Here is an 18,580-nt window from a genome sequence, read left to right as displayed (position 1 = left end):
CATGTTTTAAAAGTAAAGGTTTCCTGCAAAGCAAACAAGCTTTGATGTTCTTGATAGTACAAGTTTGTAGGCCAGGCGGTTGTTTGAAAGATAAAAATGGATCTCGCTCCATAGGTTCCAGAGCAAGTTGTGCCATAGCTTCTTCAATGTTTGTGTGTAGTCCTTGCTATAGATTTTGGGTGTTTCAGACATTTACATAGATCTGCCTAATATATATTACTAAATGATCCTTGTAACTCTAAGATATAGTCATCTTTACATTCAAGGAGCATGCTCATTGAATGTAAAGACTGAGGTAGGCCTGTACTGACTGTGCCTTTAACCCACTAGTGGGAGGATGGGACCTGGTTGTATTGTATAAAGGCAACTTGTGATTTCCCTGCCATTGTCATGCTACAAATGCTAGCATGCTTGTCCTTCTAGTCACGTGATAGCAGGTTGCCTCAGCAGTATTGTTTAGAACACCAGCAACTTCTGTTTAAATATAGTGAATGTAACAGATATTCAGCAAAGTACGTCATGTTCCATATATATATATATATATATATATATATATATTTATGTATGAAAAAAGATTGAAAACATGGATGAGAGAGAGACAATCATAACTGGGTTTCACGAGTACAAATCTGTATAAGGAATATTTTACTAAACATTGAGTCTAGCTCAAATGGACATTCATATATAATAAAGCAAAGCTTAGCTCTGTTTGAAATTGGAAAGTTATGGAGTTGTTTTCATTATTTTGCTGATAATGTTACTTTAATGTGAAATTGCTGTCATTCATTTACAATGTTTTATATTCTTCTCTAAAATGTTTATATTACTAGCCTAAATTAGCATAAATTAAAACAACCACATGTATCTACAACAAAGATATAACTTATGTATGCTGTAACAAATATAAGTGAAACCTACCTACCTGGTTCAAGAGGGTTTCTTTTTATCATTTAGCTAGCTTGAATAATGTTATTCAGCTCTGTAATCAATCACATCAGTCCCTGACCATTGGAGCTTGCAATCTAAATTCTCTACTACCCAAACAGACAAGGGCTCATTTTGTCAAAAGCCAATTAACATTCCAATATATTTTTGGACCGTAAGAGGAGACAGCTGCACTCAGAGGAAGCCCATGAAAGAACATATCCACTCTACACAGATACTTCCCTGGTCAGAACCATGCTTGCGACCCTAGCACTGTGAGGCAGCAATGCTAACCACTGTGCCACCGTGCTGCCCACACACACTGCACCTTACTGGCTGCAACCGACTCCGGTCTGAGCAGAATTAAGTAAATGTTGAGTTCCCAGAATGTTTGAAGTGTGAAGCCATTTATTGAACTTCCCAAGTGTTATAGACAGTTATGGCAGCTTTCTGCAGATTTCCTTGCTTTTATTACATTGTAAAGGCAACTGGGGTACCCATACAGCTTACTGGGTGATTTTAACATTTAGCAGAAGAAGAGGGACATCAGTTCCCTAACTTCTCTAGCAGCCCCCCAGGATGGATGCCCCTGTCACCTCTCATGAAACAGCTATATAGGTCTAACTCTGAAAAAGTTATGGAAAATCAATATTCCACCTTATATAAATTTCCCTCAAGAAGAAAAGGCACAAAGTCACTCCCCCTCACTCTAGCGAGATATGACCCAATTAATCCAAAGACCTGGCTGCAATGGATGGATTACTTTCACACCAAGCCCTCCTTTTTTTAAAAGCTGACCTGAAGTAATCTGGCATGGATAGACTGTGGATAACAGGAGAACCATTTTCCCTTTATATGAAAAGCTCTTGTGGCATGGACAACCTTTTTTCACTCTTTTGTACTGGTTTCAGTATGTGAACACTGGATAATAATAAATAGCATTACAAATGGTCAGTTCTGCTTTAACAACATTCCAGGATCCAGACAAGCACAACTGAGCTTAGGACATGAGCAGCAGCAACAAGTATTGAAAGCAGGAAGAACAGGTAGGAGCAGGGCCGGTGCTAGCCTCTATGGCGCCCTAGGCATTTTTACAAAATCGGCGCCCCAGCCCCCCACCCCCGCAACAATCGGCGCCCTCCTCCCCCCTCACCCCGTCTTTCCTTACCTCACCACCGCCGCCTCTCTGCTCCGTCTCCTCCCCTCCACTCACTGACACTAATGAGTAGAGGGGAGGAGACGGAGCAGAGAGGCGGCGGTGGTGAGCAATAGCCTCTTCCCCCCTCCCCTGTGCATCTGTATGCTGTGCGGCGGCCGTGACAGGTATGGTCAGCGGTCGCCGCACAGTTTTAAAGTAATTGTCATTCTGGAGGGCGCCCTCCAGAGCCCGGCGCCCTAGGCAAGTGCCTAACCTTGCCTAATGGGAGCGCCGGGCCTGGGTAGAAGAGAGCAGGACAGTCTGCCAACTGTCCTGATTCTGGTGGGGCAGTCCTGAATTTGGGGTCTGACCCACTCAGTCAGGACTTTGTCCTGACTACTGGGACAGTTGGGAGGTATGTCCCACTTCACACTGCTCTGCTCATGAAGGGGGAGCTGCATGTACCTAACAGTAGTGCATGCAGCATTGCTTGTGTATTTAAAGAGGGATTGGAAGAGTTGGAGAGCTACCTAGCACTGTCTAAAATTATAGCCACACCCCCGTGCATGCTGGTTACGCCCACTGGTGGTGTGTCCGGGAACCCCCCCTCAAATCCTGCGTTTGCCCCTGAAAGGGAGAACATACAAACTCCACACAGATAAGGCCATGGTCGAGAATCGAACTCAGGACCCCCATGCTGTGAGGCAGTAGTATTAACCACCAAGCCACCGTGCTTTAATGAAATAAATTCAAGGATACACAAAAATGAAACAAGTTCTTTATTAATCCTTTTTAGTAAAATATCAGTTACTATATTATCTAATATATATATAAAAACTAAAATCTAATCATCATTCAGATATAAAGATATTTCTACATGTCCTATAGTTTTGCTAACCCTACTGGAGCTGCAGTAACTAGGGAATAATTCTTAAATAACATACATATGCTGTATAGAAAGCTACAGTATTGTACACTTCCTCTATATATTCAGATATAATTCACACATGACAAGCAAATTCAAACGGTAGAGCAGAGTGAGATATAATGTTGGCTCTCCATTGATCCATCAGAGTTTTCACCCATACGCCATAGAGAAGGATTTGTAAGATTTATAGATCTGTTCATCATATAGCGTACTTAATCGCCAGTTTTAGTTCGGGATGTGTAAATTGTTGAACCATAAGTTTATTAGCTTTGATGTCCGCACTGCAATATTACAGACTGTCACTCCTAGCCCTGGGAAATCCATCATTTTTATTGCTATGTTTTCATTTTAATCTGGAAAATATTCCAATTTACCATCGCTGTTCCCCATATGACTATCATTGGCAGTGCTGAATGATGAGCTCTTTTCAGGCACACACAGCACCTGCAGGTATAACAGTATAAATTATTTTTTATCTATGTCAACAAATGAAAATGTTTAATGCGCTCATTTTGTTTGACTTTACCCAGAGTTCTTTGCATTGACGCTGTGTGATTCAGATACTGGAGAGCAGCTTGAGGCAGATGGATTAGCATCAGTCTATCCTTGTCAGCAAATCCAATTGAGTTGATAACACTCACACAGCCTTTGTGTATCCAGCTAGTTAGTGCTTTTCTGAGGTGTATATTTATGGACGTGCTGTAGGTGGCGCTGTTGTTCAACAAGAGATGATTAGAGGGTTAGCCAGTGACTGCTCTTTAGTGTTTTTATTCTCTGGTTGGCGTTGTAGCAGTTCACAGACCGACAGTTCATGTTGCAACGTGTCCAAGACTTCAAACACATGTTCTTTTCCTAGAGAATTAAAACAATGAAACATTGTAACAAATGTAACATATTAAGAGCTCATACACATGGGTATTTTCTAGTGATGCTCACTGACCCCCGTGAACTGATTTTGGTTTTGGATCTGGATTAGCTTCGTGTTTTGGTTTCGGTTTTGGCAACACCGCTCTTGTGTGTTTTGGTTTTGGTTTTGTATTTTTTAGCAAAAATCCTAAACTATGCTAAAATCACATAGTTTTGCTCTTTTTTTGCTCCTACATTATTATTAACCTCGATGACACTAATTTCTAGTCATTTGTAGTCAATTTTGACCACCTCACAGGTCACAATATTATTTTCCTACACTTTCAAACAAAGACTGCAGCTCCTGGCTGGATGGTAAGCAACAGAGCAATGACACAAACACACGGCAGCTCCTAGCAAATCTAGGACACATTGGCACACAGCAGCGGCAGTAAAGAAAAATGGTGCAAGATGGAATTGTCCTTGGGGCCGCCCTCCCTCCCTCCCTCCCAAGATGGAATTGTCCTAGGGACCCTCTCACCCACCTTTATGTTGGATCTTAAAAAGGAATCCAAAGCTTGCGAGATCCGGCGGCGTAACAATGACGTTTTGCCTCGTTTTCAAATCCGAGGGTGCACGAAAGTACAGAGCCACTCGGATCTCCTAAGTTCAGGTATGTTCGGTTCTCGGGGAACCGAGCCTGAGCATCTCTAGTACTTTCACATGTCCCATGTATGTTTGTTCTTAGCTGCTGATTGGTGAATGCAGCTCAACTTGCGCTGAAAAAATGGTTCATCGATTCCTATGAAGAAAATGTGGACAGTAGTACAAGCGAGTTTACCGGGTTAGCGCTGGATGGACAAGGATACAGTGTGTCCTGATAACGTTTGTCCATGTCCGTCCAGCGATCACTTGGAACACCATCGTGTGCACTGTACGCATTTTCAAATAACCCAATCTGCTGTGCTACATTCACCACTTTTTTAAACTCGCAGCTTGATAAATGTACCCCCTGGATTATGTCAATGTTCTCACTGATTGCACTGGCGTTAGTTCCCCCAAGACAAACATTGGTTCGATTCACTTTCAAAATTTCATAATAGTGAAAATGTGCTACTAAAACATTATTTCTACCCCATTCCACATATTTCAGTATAAGCTACAAGAAAGATACTATTCAATCCTCCAAACAAATTAAATCACACCACTCATAATTAAGAGGTTAGCATAGGCAAACCGAGGGGGTTTCCTAGTGCCTGGAAACCCCCGTCCAAGCCTGGGGCACTGTATAATTAAGGTGGCTGGACCTTGAAAAGGGAGAGCTGCGTGTACCTAACAGTAGTGCACGCAGCATTGCCCATGTATATTATGGGGATAGGAAGAGTTGGAGAGCAGCCCAGCACTGTCTAAAATTATAGCCACACCACCATGCATGCTGGTCACGCCCTCTGGTGGCATGGAGTGGAAACCCCCTGCATTTGCCCCTGGTTAGTTTAATACAGATTTTGGTGGGTTTTACAACTCTTTAGGATAGTTAAGCATCATATTTGAGAACTGAACATTACTGGAAAAATATATGTTTGCTGGTTAGTCTTGGAAACATTTCTATTCCATGTATGACTCAGACATGTAGGGGCAAATGTATAAAAATTTCTAAAAAGGAAAAGTTGAGGTGCTATCCAATAGCAGCCAATCAGATTCTAGCTATCATTTGTCTAGTACGTTCTAGAGAACGGTAGCTAGAATCTGATTGGATGCTATATGCAGCACCGATACTTTTTCTTTTTACAAAGTGTGATACATTTACCCCATAGCCTCTTACCGGGTATTTTTTTTCCGATTCCAGGGCAGCCATTGGAAACGGGATACCTCAAATACGCAATGCAACTAGTTCAGATACATGCTGCATGTTTGCATGCTGTTAGCTGCAGGCATGTGGAGTACATCGGAACTGGCTGCAATGCAACCATGTAACGTAATCTATGTGCAGAATCACTTTACTATATCAGTGGGCCTAGGGTACGATCACTTTGGTGAGCCACCAATCCCTTTTGTAAACTCAATAGGAAATGTGTGTATGTATGCCAGAAGATGTAGTGACATTTCTTGACAGTACAGACGTTTCCACTGGTAAAATTGAATCTCCAAGAGGGTTTATTGCATTTTTAAAATTAGAAAAGCAAGATCAGAGATCTTCTAGGATAGTTACTGTGACAGAATTTAGATGAGCCTAGTAATTATTTTTTTTAACTTCAACTTATTAACTTTACATTTTCCTTGAAAGTGTAGATTCTACTCTTGTCTCTTGTCTTCCTATAACACCAAAGTGCTGAGATAAAAGCTGTCCCATGCAGACCCCATTATTAGTAAGTGTAAAAATAAGCCATACTCTTTTCTTAAAATTGCCTTCCCTATCTGTATGAATTTAAATGGCCAACCTGGCAACTCCCAAGTTCGGAAATGTTTCCCTCCATCTGTTTCACATTTAATAGAGCCATGTTGCCCATAACATGCGTAATCTAACTACAAGTTCTCGGTTCTCTAACCTTGGAGGTTATTAATCATTATTTACTTCTATAAGAACAATAATTTCTTTACCATGACAATGAAAAATTATCTTCCGTTTTTATTTAACAATATTTTATTGCCGAGGCAGATGTGTGATATTCCATATTTCATATTTGCCAACTTGTGTGTTGGCCTCCGGGAGATCCCAATGAGAGATGGGCGTGTGGTGGAGGGTGCTCACTGAATCGTGTCATCTTGGCTCTGCCCCCTAAATGGACATCACCATCTTAGCCTATTACAACAGGGGGCGGAGCCACAATGACGTGTGACTCTCGTCACTAAGCCCTGCACCCACCTACTTCACTAAGGAAGTGGGAGGATCCGAGAGGTTGCCCTGTTCTCTCGGGAGTCCAAGAGAACTCCCAGAAATTCTTGAGTCTCCTGGGACATTTTGGGAGAGTAGGCAACTATGCAATATTCAGCTGCCATGGCAAAAGCTACCCAGTGTGATAAGAGAGACATGTCGCTCTAGAGGCCTCAATTTTGCTCTCAATTAAAGAAAAAAACCTAAAGGCTTTATTTCCCCTCCTCACCAGAAAATATTTGTTTGGGGGTGGGAAGGGGCCTGGTTAGTAGCTTTATTCATTTTTAAAGACCTCTTCACTAAAAGAAGCAACACATTATTTTTTTGGTGCTTCATTGATCATCTTAAATTGGCATTAGCAGTGCAGACAAATTAGCTCCCTCATGCCTTTGCAACTCGTCAAGAGCCGGTGATACTTGGGGATAGCACCGGCAAACATTATAACTCCATTAGTATGTAGGGCAAAGTGAGAGCAAGTCTTTTTGCTCTTTGATAAATATGATAAACATCTCTATACTGTGATAAATGTAATAATACCTATGTGAATATATATGTATTCTTACCGTGCTGGGGCTCTCTGCACATCTCCAGTGTGTTCAGTAATACTCTTCCCAATTCCTGTCTAGGTATTTCCTTGAAAGAGAGAATACAATAATATAAATAACCAGTCAGAGATCAATCACTGAGAAATACAGAATTACAAATCAGACAATGGTATGCAGATAACGTGAGCACTGATTTATGTGAAGCTTCCACACTGGAGAATGCATAAAATATAACGAGAAAATAAACTACTCTGTACCATCGTCATGACACATATTGATGACGTCTCACAAATGTTTCTTCCACTCATCCTATGTGGGGAATCAGCCTCTTCCTCGAGTCATAGATTAGACATGGTCATTTCACCAAGAACAATGGGCTAGTCCTGTGTGTCCTTTTCATCTCACCATTTCACCAATCTGTGGCTAATGTGTTAACCGATGTTAAAAAAGCGCCTTTCATGTCAATAAATTAATTTAGTTACTGCAACTGAAAGATAACTCGTGTGAAAGTAAACAGATAATTTAACATCAGTCACTCTATTCAGTACAGGTGGTTTCAACTGGAAAATTGGTGGGACTGGATGAAATGGGCCATTCATGCTGGAAAATATGCGTGTGGCTCACATGTGCCGAGTTTTCCCCGTCCAGCTTTTTCCTACTGAAAATCTTTAATTAAGAACGCTGTTCTTCCATTGTTCAGTTTCCTGATGTCTCTACCTTAAGGGAATTAGTGTGAATGGGCTCCCATATCTGCTCACGGCATTAGCCATCCTGTGAGTTGCTTCCCTGTCATGTGTACCTTTCTCTTGAGGTTCAACCAATTGTCTAAACCAGGAATTGAGTCTCAACTTAAAATGGGCCCTTGCTCTCATCTCTGATTCGGTGGCTTAGTGGTTAGCACTTCTGCCTCACAGTACTGGGGTCATGAGTTCAATTCCCAACCATGGCCTTATCTGTGTGGAGTTTGTATATTCTCCCTGTGTTTGTGTGGGTTTCCTCCGGGTGCTCTGATTTCCTCCCACACTCCAAAAATATACTGGTAGGTTAATTGGCTGCTATCAAATTGACCCTAGTCTCTCTCTATGTCTGTCCGTGTGTGTGTGTGTTAGGAAATTTAAACTGTAAGCTCCAATGGGACAGGGACTGATGTGAATGAGTTCTCTGTACAGCGCTGCGGAATTAGTGGCGCTATATAAATAAATGATTCAATGGTCAGTGGAGAGGAGTCACAGTGTATCTTAGCATTCTGTACATTTATATGCTAATATTTGGTGACCTTTTCATTGTAATAGATGGATAGCTTGCGATATGACAGGTCTAGTGGTTATGGCCACTTTTCAGAAATTGTAGGGTCACTGTTTGGAGATAAGAGCAATTATAGCTCTGCCTCTAAGTCTGCTCATGTCTTCGGGGCTATTGTGTCCTGGAGAGCAGCGAGGTAGATGAATCAGGCCTGGATCCATCACAGCCCAGGGGAGGTGACAGTTAAAGGGGCAGGAATGTGTCTATGTGAAGCACTTAAACTGTGAGTGTGAACTTAGGGTTATGAGTGGAGGCATTTGGCTCATGACTAGGGATGTTTAATGTACAGTCAGCATGTTTAAAAAAAAGTATATAAAAGATACTCTGAAAGTCTATGTGTTGAACCCAGTATCATTACCTTACTAATTTGATCCATAAACGTCATCACTGCTACGATCCTGCTTTGTCCTTTGACCAACAGATTAGAGCCAACACTCTAATGCATCAAGTGGCTGTTTTGCATTGAGCCCAGCATCCTGCCCCATACCCAGCAGTCCTGATCCAAAATAACCTGTCAGGAGGAATTAGCCAGCATAACCAGCAAAGAGGTTCTGCAGCAGCTCTACACACTACCCAGAAGTAAGCAGTTCCAGGTGCCAGTGAAGGAGGCTGGTGATGACCCTGGCGATGTGCAACTGACACTTGCAGTTGGTGAGTGGCTTGGTTTAGCCAAGTGGTGCCAGCTTTAGAGGTCACTGATGGCTATGCCCATCCCGTCATACTATACTTTTGTACTACATGCCTCACTATAGACAATTCTTTCCTGTGAATCTGTAAATTGCATATGTATTATAATAATATAAATTACAGCAGGTCTGGTCCAATGCAACACAGTCAAGTAGCCACGGCAACTAAAACTATAGTTGTCACCTAAATTTTTAAAGGTGATTTCTAAAAATGGGGCCCATCTCCCCTGGCTCATACTTCAATCTACATTTGCATCTGAATAATATACCTCTCTTCCATATGTGGTAAGACAAACAGGATGCAGAACGATGCCAGTTTGGTTTATAATATATTTCTTATAAAACTTTGATTCATTTATTCTTAAAATTGTTGAAGCCTTCACAGCTCCTCGCTGGCCCATAAAACCACATGATTTTACCACGTTTGTTTTCTGGTTTTATATATCAGCTAGAAATATGAAAATGATACACATATTTTACTTAAACTAAATTTGTAGCTTGGTGAACAGAAAGGATTATTGAATGCTTGTGAATGTTAACAAGGCTGCATATAAAGTGATATATTAAAATAGTTTCATTTGTGGCGCGCATTAAGTAAACATTAAGTAAACTCATTTCCATTAAGCATTCTGCAAAGAGAATAGCACAGTGATAAGCATTTTATTTACAGCGTGTCCTAGCAGTAAATGGACTGACATTGTTTGTTGATTCTCAATCCTCACTCTGTGTCATTACTTCTATTCAAAATAAAAGAAATACTTATTTCCCACTCAGCGGTTCTAGGGAATCGCATACATACATATTCATAACTCATAAGAGACAAAAGTTTCAGCAGAGAGAGGTGAGCGATTGTCAGCAAATTTGAATAAATCTTAATGAGACTTTGAAAATCCATAAATTGTTAACAATTGCAAACTGGGACAAAGGCAGTGCTCGTCCTTAAACATGGAAGTCTAAAGGCTATATTTATCGAACTTGATAAAGTAGCGGTAGTACATTCTAGAGAATGATAATTAGAATGTGATTGGTTGCTATGGCAACACCTCCACTTCCTTTTTAGAAGGTTTGATAAATCTATTCGTAGGTCCTTAAATTTTCCCCAAGTAATGTAAGTAGACATACAGTAAAGGAAAAATGGTCTTGTAGGTGTGATGAATGTTTTTCCCTCCAGTTAATCCAGTTATAGATGTCCATTGAATCATGCTCATTTTAATGAATGATTTAATTAATGAATGGCTTTGAGACATCACAGGGAAATAAATCCAGTTTTCCATGTATTACTTATGCCACATTGCCCACCTGAGGCATAGATATCCTGGTAGGTTTAAAGGAGATATCTATTTGTAGTATGTAAAATTGTATCCTGGCCAAATATAAGTTTTCATAAATTAATTTTATTAACTTACGGCCAGCACTTTTGATATATGCTGTATTGAAGCTCTGCCTGGACAGATAGTCCCCCCTGCATTATTTATGCCAACCATCATCATCACCATTTATTTATATAGCACCACTGATTCTGCAGCGCTGTACAGAGAGCTCATTCACATCAGTCCCTGCACCATTGGAGCTTACAGTCTAAATTCCCTAACATACACACACGCACACACACACACACACACACACACACACACACAGACAGACAGAGAGACTAGGGTCAATTTTGATAGCAGCCAATTAACCTACTAGTATGTTTTTGGAGTGTGGGAGGAAACCAGAGCACCCGGAGGAAACCCATGCAAACACGGGGAGAAGATACAAACTCCAAACAGATAAGGCAATGGTCAGGAATTGAACTCATGACTCAAGCGCTGTGAGGCAGAAGTGCTAACCACTTAGCTACCGTGCTGCCCAACCATCTGTATCCTACTATTTTACTGACAAGACATGTAGACATATTTCTCACCAAGTCCCGTAACTGTTGAAGAAGCTGCAGAACATCGAGAAGTTTTTCCTCAACTAGGGACAGCCGAACCCTCTCTGTCTCCAGCATCTGAAGATCTATCCGAAGCATCTCAATCTCCTTGACATTCCTTCCCAGTTCTTCAAAACATGGCTCCTTCATCTGGAGATGGATGATATGAGATGGATAATACCAATACTTCAACCAAACGTACAATACATAGGATGTCTTTGTGTTATCTTTATGAGTTTCAGTAGATCAAATCTTCAGTCAACCACACGACATGGAAATGGTTGAAGATATGAAATATTAATGTCTCTTTAGGAACAAATAGGCTGCACACAGTATAGCTGAAGGTTAACACTATGACAAATTTTCATCCACAACCCTCACAGTGCTATGTAATCTTCGCACTACTGATCACATATCTCCATGTTCCCAGCTGTCACAAAGAAAGGGGCAGATAGTGCGGGAAGAGGGAGATGTATTACTAATATGTGATAGATCAGAAAGGACGTATTACAAATATGGGGGATGTTTGAAAGGAAGATTTTCTTGGAAATGGGGAGATGTTTATGAATTGGGGAAGATATTTCAGAAAGTTGGGAGATGGCTTCAGGAAAGAGGGAAGCGATTCTAGAATAGGAAATGTTTCAGGAAGTATATAGCGGTACTACAAGAAGTGTGCACCGTAAATGCAGCTGAATGGTTGAGCGAAAGTCTCTCAACATAGTAATCATGGATGTTTTCTTCTTTTATGAAGCTAAATTGCTTCTTGATAGTGATAGACTATTAATATTACGTTTTGTTAACACATTCCAAGTAAAATAAATGTCAGCTATGAGAAACAAATAAGTGAGCATTGCCCCAGCTGGCTCTGGTTAGACACAGACAATAGTGACATTTTCTATCATCACCTGTGGATGAAGCACCAATGAACACAGACTTTAATTACCTCTTCCATCAGCACCTCCAGACCCCTCATTTCCTGCTCTTTAACTGTCAGCTCTTCTGTCAGTCTGGTGATCCTCTCAACCAGTAACACAGTCATATTACAGTGATCAATATCCTCAGATCTCCTGATCCTTCTGTCTTCACATCTGGAACAGTAATAATTTTATGTATACATTAGACATGCTTTTCACCTTATTATTATTATTGATATTATTATGCTCTCTGCTGTATGTCACAGCTTAATGTCATACGACAGAACTGATATTACGTAATAGCTATACAGAATTACTGTTAATAATACACTATTGCACAAAGAGAAACTCTCAGCTAAATACACTAGTCATCCACTAGACTCCCCACAATCTGGTCTGTGAGAGGCCTTTACCATGTTGCTAGGGCGGAGACAACAGCCAGCGAAACATTAAGCAAACATTCCAACATGGTGGGAACAGCAAAGATGCGGTATGACCCACAGCAGCTTATCACATAGGCCCTTTAATAAGTCTCACCCACGTTAGACTAATGAAACCTAGAATAGGATTTGTTACTGGGATACATCGCTTGTGTTAATTAGCTCTATGTTATTCAATAGAAGTATCAGGATTTCTGTGAGTAATTAATATTTTAAATTGTAACCCTTTATTAGCAAGAGTCATCTTGTGACAGCATACAGCAGACTGATCTCATGGTAATGAAGGATACAGACTGCCATCATATAGGAATTGACAGTAATATAAAGTACACCAGGAGAGTCATAGGGAATAGGGCTTTTTATTCATAATCCTGACAATCATTAAAAAAAAATGTGTGAGTGCATTTATGGTTAAACATCTTCCACAGATGTAGTATTGTAATATCTTATAACATAACAAAAAATGTTTTAGTTTGAGGGAAGAGGGTTTGATTTTGACAAATCTCATTTGCAGGTTTACTCTATAAAATTGTCAATAAAAAAATATATTTCCATACCAAACTACAGCATTTCTTTTTGGAAGATAATTTCTAATAAATAACGTTACCTACATTGAAAATTCTACTAAGTTTGCCTAATTTGCACGGATTTAAACTTTGATATTAAATGATATATAAATTATGCTATTTTTTTACACTATTGTGCAGTAAATATCACTTGTAAAGACAACTGTACTCAATTTTATTGAATAACTTCATGTGTAGTTGGAGAATAATGACAATAATTAGTTCTATTGTTTAGCACAAGCAAATCTTGTTTCATATAGGCCACATGACATTAGCTGCATACAACAGCAACCTGGGGCCTGATTCATTAAGGATCTTAACATAAGAAACTTCTTATTTCAATCTCCTGGACAAAACCATGTTACAATGCAAGGGGTGCAAATTAGTATTCTGTTTTGCACATAAGTTAAATACTGACTGTTTTTTCATGTAGCACACAAATATCAACTTTAAATTTCAGCGTACAAATAAGCTATCAAGTATTTGTGTGCTACATGAAAAATCAGGCAGTATTTAACTTATGTGCAAAACAGAATACTAATTTGCACCCCTTGTATTGTAACATGGTTTTGTCCAAGAGATTGAAATAAGAAGTTTCTTAAGTTAAGATCCTTAATGAATCAGGCCCCTGGTGAATACATCTTCCTTCTGGCTATGCAAAATCGGTCTCAAACTAGGATAACTATGTGCTTAATTTGATGTTGAAAGTTGTAGCGGACTCACTCTCTTGCACCACATGACACTCTGCTAAGAATCCTCTGCAACTCTGCATCTGGATCTCCGACTCGCTTCTCCTCCTCTTCATCAGACGCTGCTTGTCCTTCCACTGAGCGAAACATCTGATCCACTACAACAACACATACTTATCATAAAAGACTTGTTTAGGCTTTAAAATGACCATTTGGAGGGAATTTAAAATACACCTGTTGATGGGACAGTGAAGCCAGACATTTAGTTCTTCATGAGAATTCAGCCTATCGACTCAGCGAGAACCGCTGCCATCACAGAGGCTGCGAAGTCCCTAGTTGTCAATACAAATTCTACAGTCTGGTGACACAAATACCAAATCGGTAGCATGGGAAGTTCTACATACCATTGTGAACATTATCTACATCTTCAGTGGGTGATCTGTGACCCGGTTTGACAAGCACATACGGTCTAAGTGAAAAGATTTTTTGCTCTTGCGTTGCCAGGTGGATCATCATCTTTTCGGACCTGAAATGGGACACCATATGATAGACATTAACAATATCATAAAACACCTATTATCTGTCATCACATAGCAACAGCATGGAATTCAAGAGAGATAGAATATAATTTTAAAGTGATATATGATCATTGTATATAATAACGACCCATACAGAAAAAATCTGTGACAGCCTGAACAGTGTAAGGTCCCTACAGAAGACACAATGTCAATGCATTAGGTAGACAAGATGTTTAAGCGCAAGCTGCAAAAAAAATTTTTTTATATAGTGTAGAAATAAGGACAACAAGCCTTACCAGGCCTAAGAGCCTAAGAGTAGTGTAGCCAGTTTATATTTCTGGGATATAAAAAGTTAACAAGCTAAGACCTTAACATAAAGTAAATGAAGTTTTGGTGGCACTTTCTTGGTGTCAAAAGAAGTTTAAATCAGAATACTGGAAAAAGGGAACTAGATTGTAGAACAAGATTGTGTGCACCCCTAGGTAAGAGACATGGAAGTAGATATGGGAGTAGACCTCAATTACAAGGGTGCATTAGTAAAAGTCTTTGTGTGTCCACTACCCTAACCCGGATTAGACAAGGGGCTAGATTTACTAAACCGTGGGTTTGAAAAAGTGGAGATATTGCCTATAGCAACCAATCAGATTGTAGCTGTCATTTATTTAGTGCATTCTACAAAATGACAGCTAGAATCTGATTGGTTGCTATAGTCAACATCTCCACTTTTTCAAACCCGCAGTTAAGTAAATATACCCCAAGGTGTAAATACAAGGATTGGCAGGTTGTACAGGCTTGTACCGTGTGCCTCACCAGTACACCAACCTCATATAAGTATATCGATCAACATCACTTAACTCTATTATCACAAAAGATTAAACATTTTTACCAGATGAAATAGGAAAATCTTATGCCAGCTCCATACATTCCGTAGTAGGTGTAGAAGGAGGGGTATAACACAGAGCACCAGGCACTAGAACACACATTGTTCAGCCATCCCAGCAACTATTCATTGCTCCAGTGACAGGGCGCACAATGGGATGGGACTACATGCATACTATACAACCTGGCAATTATATTCTTATCATGTGATAAATATGCCCCTGAGAGGGGTAACATCTGTATGGAACTAAACATAATATCCATGGTCCTGGGACACCTACAGATTGATTGTAATATGGTAAAAGGTTTACTTAATATGAGATAAATACCTAGAGCATTTTAGGGAGAGAAGAAAAATATATTTGTTATATCCCAAATTGAGCAGATATAGAAAAATGATTAAGGGCTTCCTAGCCAAATAAACTGAGACAGTGGGACTGGTGCAGAGTTTGATGTCAAATGAGAGTAAATTGCTCCTTAATAAAGGAGCATGAAAAATGGCATATTACTGGCCATATACAGAGATGTTCTTATCTCAACTTGTATCCACCTCCACATCTGGAACATATGCATCTGACTTACGGCAAGTCATCAGCATCATTAGTGTGTATTTGCACCTGCCCTATAGCACCTATAGGGAATACAGAAGACACGCATATTGGAGTGTTTCTGCAGGAGCTGCATTTTGCTTTACAACACCCAATGTTAAAACACCCCATCACTCCCCCGTCCCACCTGTCCAAGCCCAGGTGGGTGTAAGTGCCAGATTTATATGCGTGCGCCCACTTTCTGGCCATGGACAGAGCAATTTCACACTACATGCAATACACTAACTGGCAGACACTCTGCATCTGCCACAATATCTATATATTACTTCTCCCTTGTCAGCACAATCACCAGGTACAGTCACTGAACTGACTCAGGTAAAGGAAAGGTTATTAAGAAATATTACTACTCGTTGCCCATGAAAAACAGATTGATGAAAAATACATAACTGTAAATGTAACGCCCCCTAGTGACGTCTTAGTAAACCATGCACCCCAGTGAACACGTGCAGGGCTCACCTAGGATGCCACTAGGGGGTGTAACATAAATAAAAGGTGAATTACCTGCTGATTATTTGGATAGATTGCAGCTTCGAGTGTAAGATAGTATTCTATTATTTTGGACCATTTCCCAGAAGGAATTATTGAGCCTTACCACAGGCCTTATAATACACCTATTATCTCTGTTAAATAACCTAGGAATAACAAGACCTCAGTTCTGCAAATATTGTTACTTTCCATGTTGTTTTAACATGTCACCCATCTCCTCTAGTGAGGCGCGGGTTGGGAGAGGGAAGCCCGGGGGGCACACAGGCGGCCGCATCTCATGACACGGGATGCGGCCGTGTCATTGATGAGGCGGCCGCATCGCGTGTCATGGGATGCGGCCGCCTGTGCGCTGACGCGGCCGCATCCCATGTCATCAGATGCGGCCACCGGGGAAAATGTGGTATATTGCATCCGGGGGGCGGCCGGCCGGCCTACCCCCCGGCCCTAATAGCGGACTGACTGAGCTGCCCCCCTGCCCCCCGGGCCAGCCCGCCCCTGCCTCTAGTAACCAGCACCAGTGTAATATTCTTAGCTGGTTAACACTACAGCAAGGGGGAAATAAGTGAGGTGTCCCCCTGCAAAAGCAACAACTAGTCTCAGGCTATGCCAGGCTGGGCACACTATAACAAGGATACCATCAGTGTAGGGTTTCCCTGTCATAATGTGAAGCCAGCCCAGTCAGCATGGGGCAGAGTTCCCGAAGAGGGCAATACCTGCAAAACACATGTGCTACCCCCCAGGGCAAGCCAGCACCAAGCTGAATAGCACTGAGCTCTTCCTGTCACCTGTTGGGTGTCAGGGTAATCGCATACTTGCCTACTTTTAGCAAGTGTAGTCCGGGAGAGGGGCGTGACTAGAGGGCGGGAGGGGTGGGGCATGGCCAAACTTGTCATTTTGGCAAAACGTCCCACCCCCGCGTTGAAAATGCTGTTTTGACATGAGGGGTGGCGCCAAAATGATGCGATTCACTGCGAATCGCATAATTTAGGCTAGGTAGTTGCGGGATGTGGGAGACTTGCCTGCTCTCCCAGGAGTCCGTGAGACCTACCCGAATTTCGTGAGTCTCCCGGACATTTCGGGAGAGTTGGCAAGTATGTACCGTAATCATCAAGTATAGATCAAATACAGTTATTGAACGACAAGTACAAGTAAGCCCTGGCAGTCTTTGAATAGTTTCTCACTTTGCACTTTAGGTTAACAGACCCTTCACTAATTATAGGGAGATATTTGAGGTCTGACTGTTGTTCAAGGAACTTCACACACTGATTCTAAGTGAATAAAACACATAAAGTACTGACTTAGACTTTTTATTTACAAGATACTACCAACTGTTTAAAGTTATAAAAATTAAAAAGTATTTATGAGTAAATTTAGTATTTTACTATCATCTGAAATCTATCTAAATTTAGATAATGACTGCAATGTTAGATCGTGCTCTTATTATCTACTGTATGTCTGCGTCAAACAAAATAACGGCAGAAAACAACTACTATTTATTTACCAAAATGGAAGGAATGTGAAGTGGTAGCAGGCTGGATTTACTGACATAAAGTCTCAGTACAATAATGGTACAATACTTGTTACGTTTAGCTACAAAGGACCGGAGCACAAATAAAGGGGGAGTTAGTGAGTAGTGGAACACATGATGTTGAAGTTAACAGCTGCTGTCAGTTTATAAAAGATCAGCCAAATCCTGGCGCAAGTCTTGGCATCTCCAGCCATCTCCTGGGACCACTGGTAGTAATTCAAATGGGCTTTTGTAAGAAGAATATAAAGTTTTGTGGAAAGCAAATTATGTATTTAATTTATCACATTCATTAGCTTGACACCTGTTCAACAATTTTATTGTTAGTGACAAGGTGTGAAACCTGCCAAATATATTTATTACAAGACAGACACCAATGTTTCCAAAAGGTAATATAAGACATCCATGATTAAAGTGGACCTGTCACCTACACACACACCATAGAAGAAGACAATTTGTAGACTTATATCCATCACCTACAAATTAACTCCCCCCCCCCCACACACACACACAAACACGTAGGGTCTGATGCAGAGCTGACTTAATAAAGAAGTGGAAGTTGCTCAATCAATTTATAGGCTATAGCAGGTGCATGAAAGGGTGGAGTTATCCTCAAAGGAACAAACACAGAGAGATCCCCCAGCACACTGCTATAGCCAGCAACAGATCTCTGCCATTTCTACTGTAGATAAAAATGCAAAAGTCTTAGTTTCACACATTTGCAAATGTTAAAGCCACCCGCCACTCCACGGCGCTTTTGCTAATAGGGTGGTCCTAACTCTAAACAATGAGAGTCCCA

The 18,580-nt window shown here is 40.8% G+C and overlaps 1 protein-coding gene across 2 annotated transcripts in view; it reads right to left on the bottom strand.

Annotated features, from left to right (window-relative positions):
• Positions 1-2,818: 2,818 nt before the first annotated feature.
• EFCC1 (EF-hand and coiled-coil domain containing 1) overlaps positions 2,819-18,580 on the bottom strand; it is a 104,100-nt gene continuing 88,338 nt past the window's right edge. The window contains exons 3-9 of one of the 2 annotated variants that reach the window (XR_012678575.1): positions 14,170-14,291; positions 13,800-13,923; positions 12,100-12,244; positions 11,148-11,306; positions 7,272-7,341; positions 3,517-3,842; positions 2,819-3,434 (exon numbers count right to left, since the gene is read on the bottom strand). Coding sequence is in view for 1 of the 2 variants with exons in the window: in XM_075183138.1 (XP_075039239.1) it covers positions 3,709-3,842; positions 7,272-7,341; positions 11,148-11,306; positions 12,100-12,244; positions 13,800-13,923; positions 14,170-14,291 (754 nt within the window). In the remaining variant the exon portion in view is untranslated. Of the gene's footprint in view, positions 3,843-7,271; positions 7,342-11,147; positions 11,307-12,099; positions 12,245-13,799; positions 13,924-14,169; positions 14,292-18,580 lie in introns of both variants that reach the window. The other variant, XM_075183138.1, reaches the window with a different exon arrangement.

This window comes from Mixophyes fleayi, chromosome 8 (assembly GCF_038048845.1).
Source record: "Mixophyes fleayi isolate aMixFle1 chromosome 8, aMixFle1.hap1, whole genome shotgun sequence".
Taxonomy (NCBI): domain Eukaryota; kingdom Metazoa; phylum Chordata; class Amphibia; order Anura; family Limnodynastidae; genus Mixophyes; species Mixophyes fleayi.
This window is presented reverse-complemented; position numbering and strand designations above follow the sequence as displayed.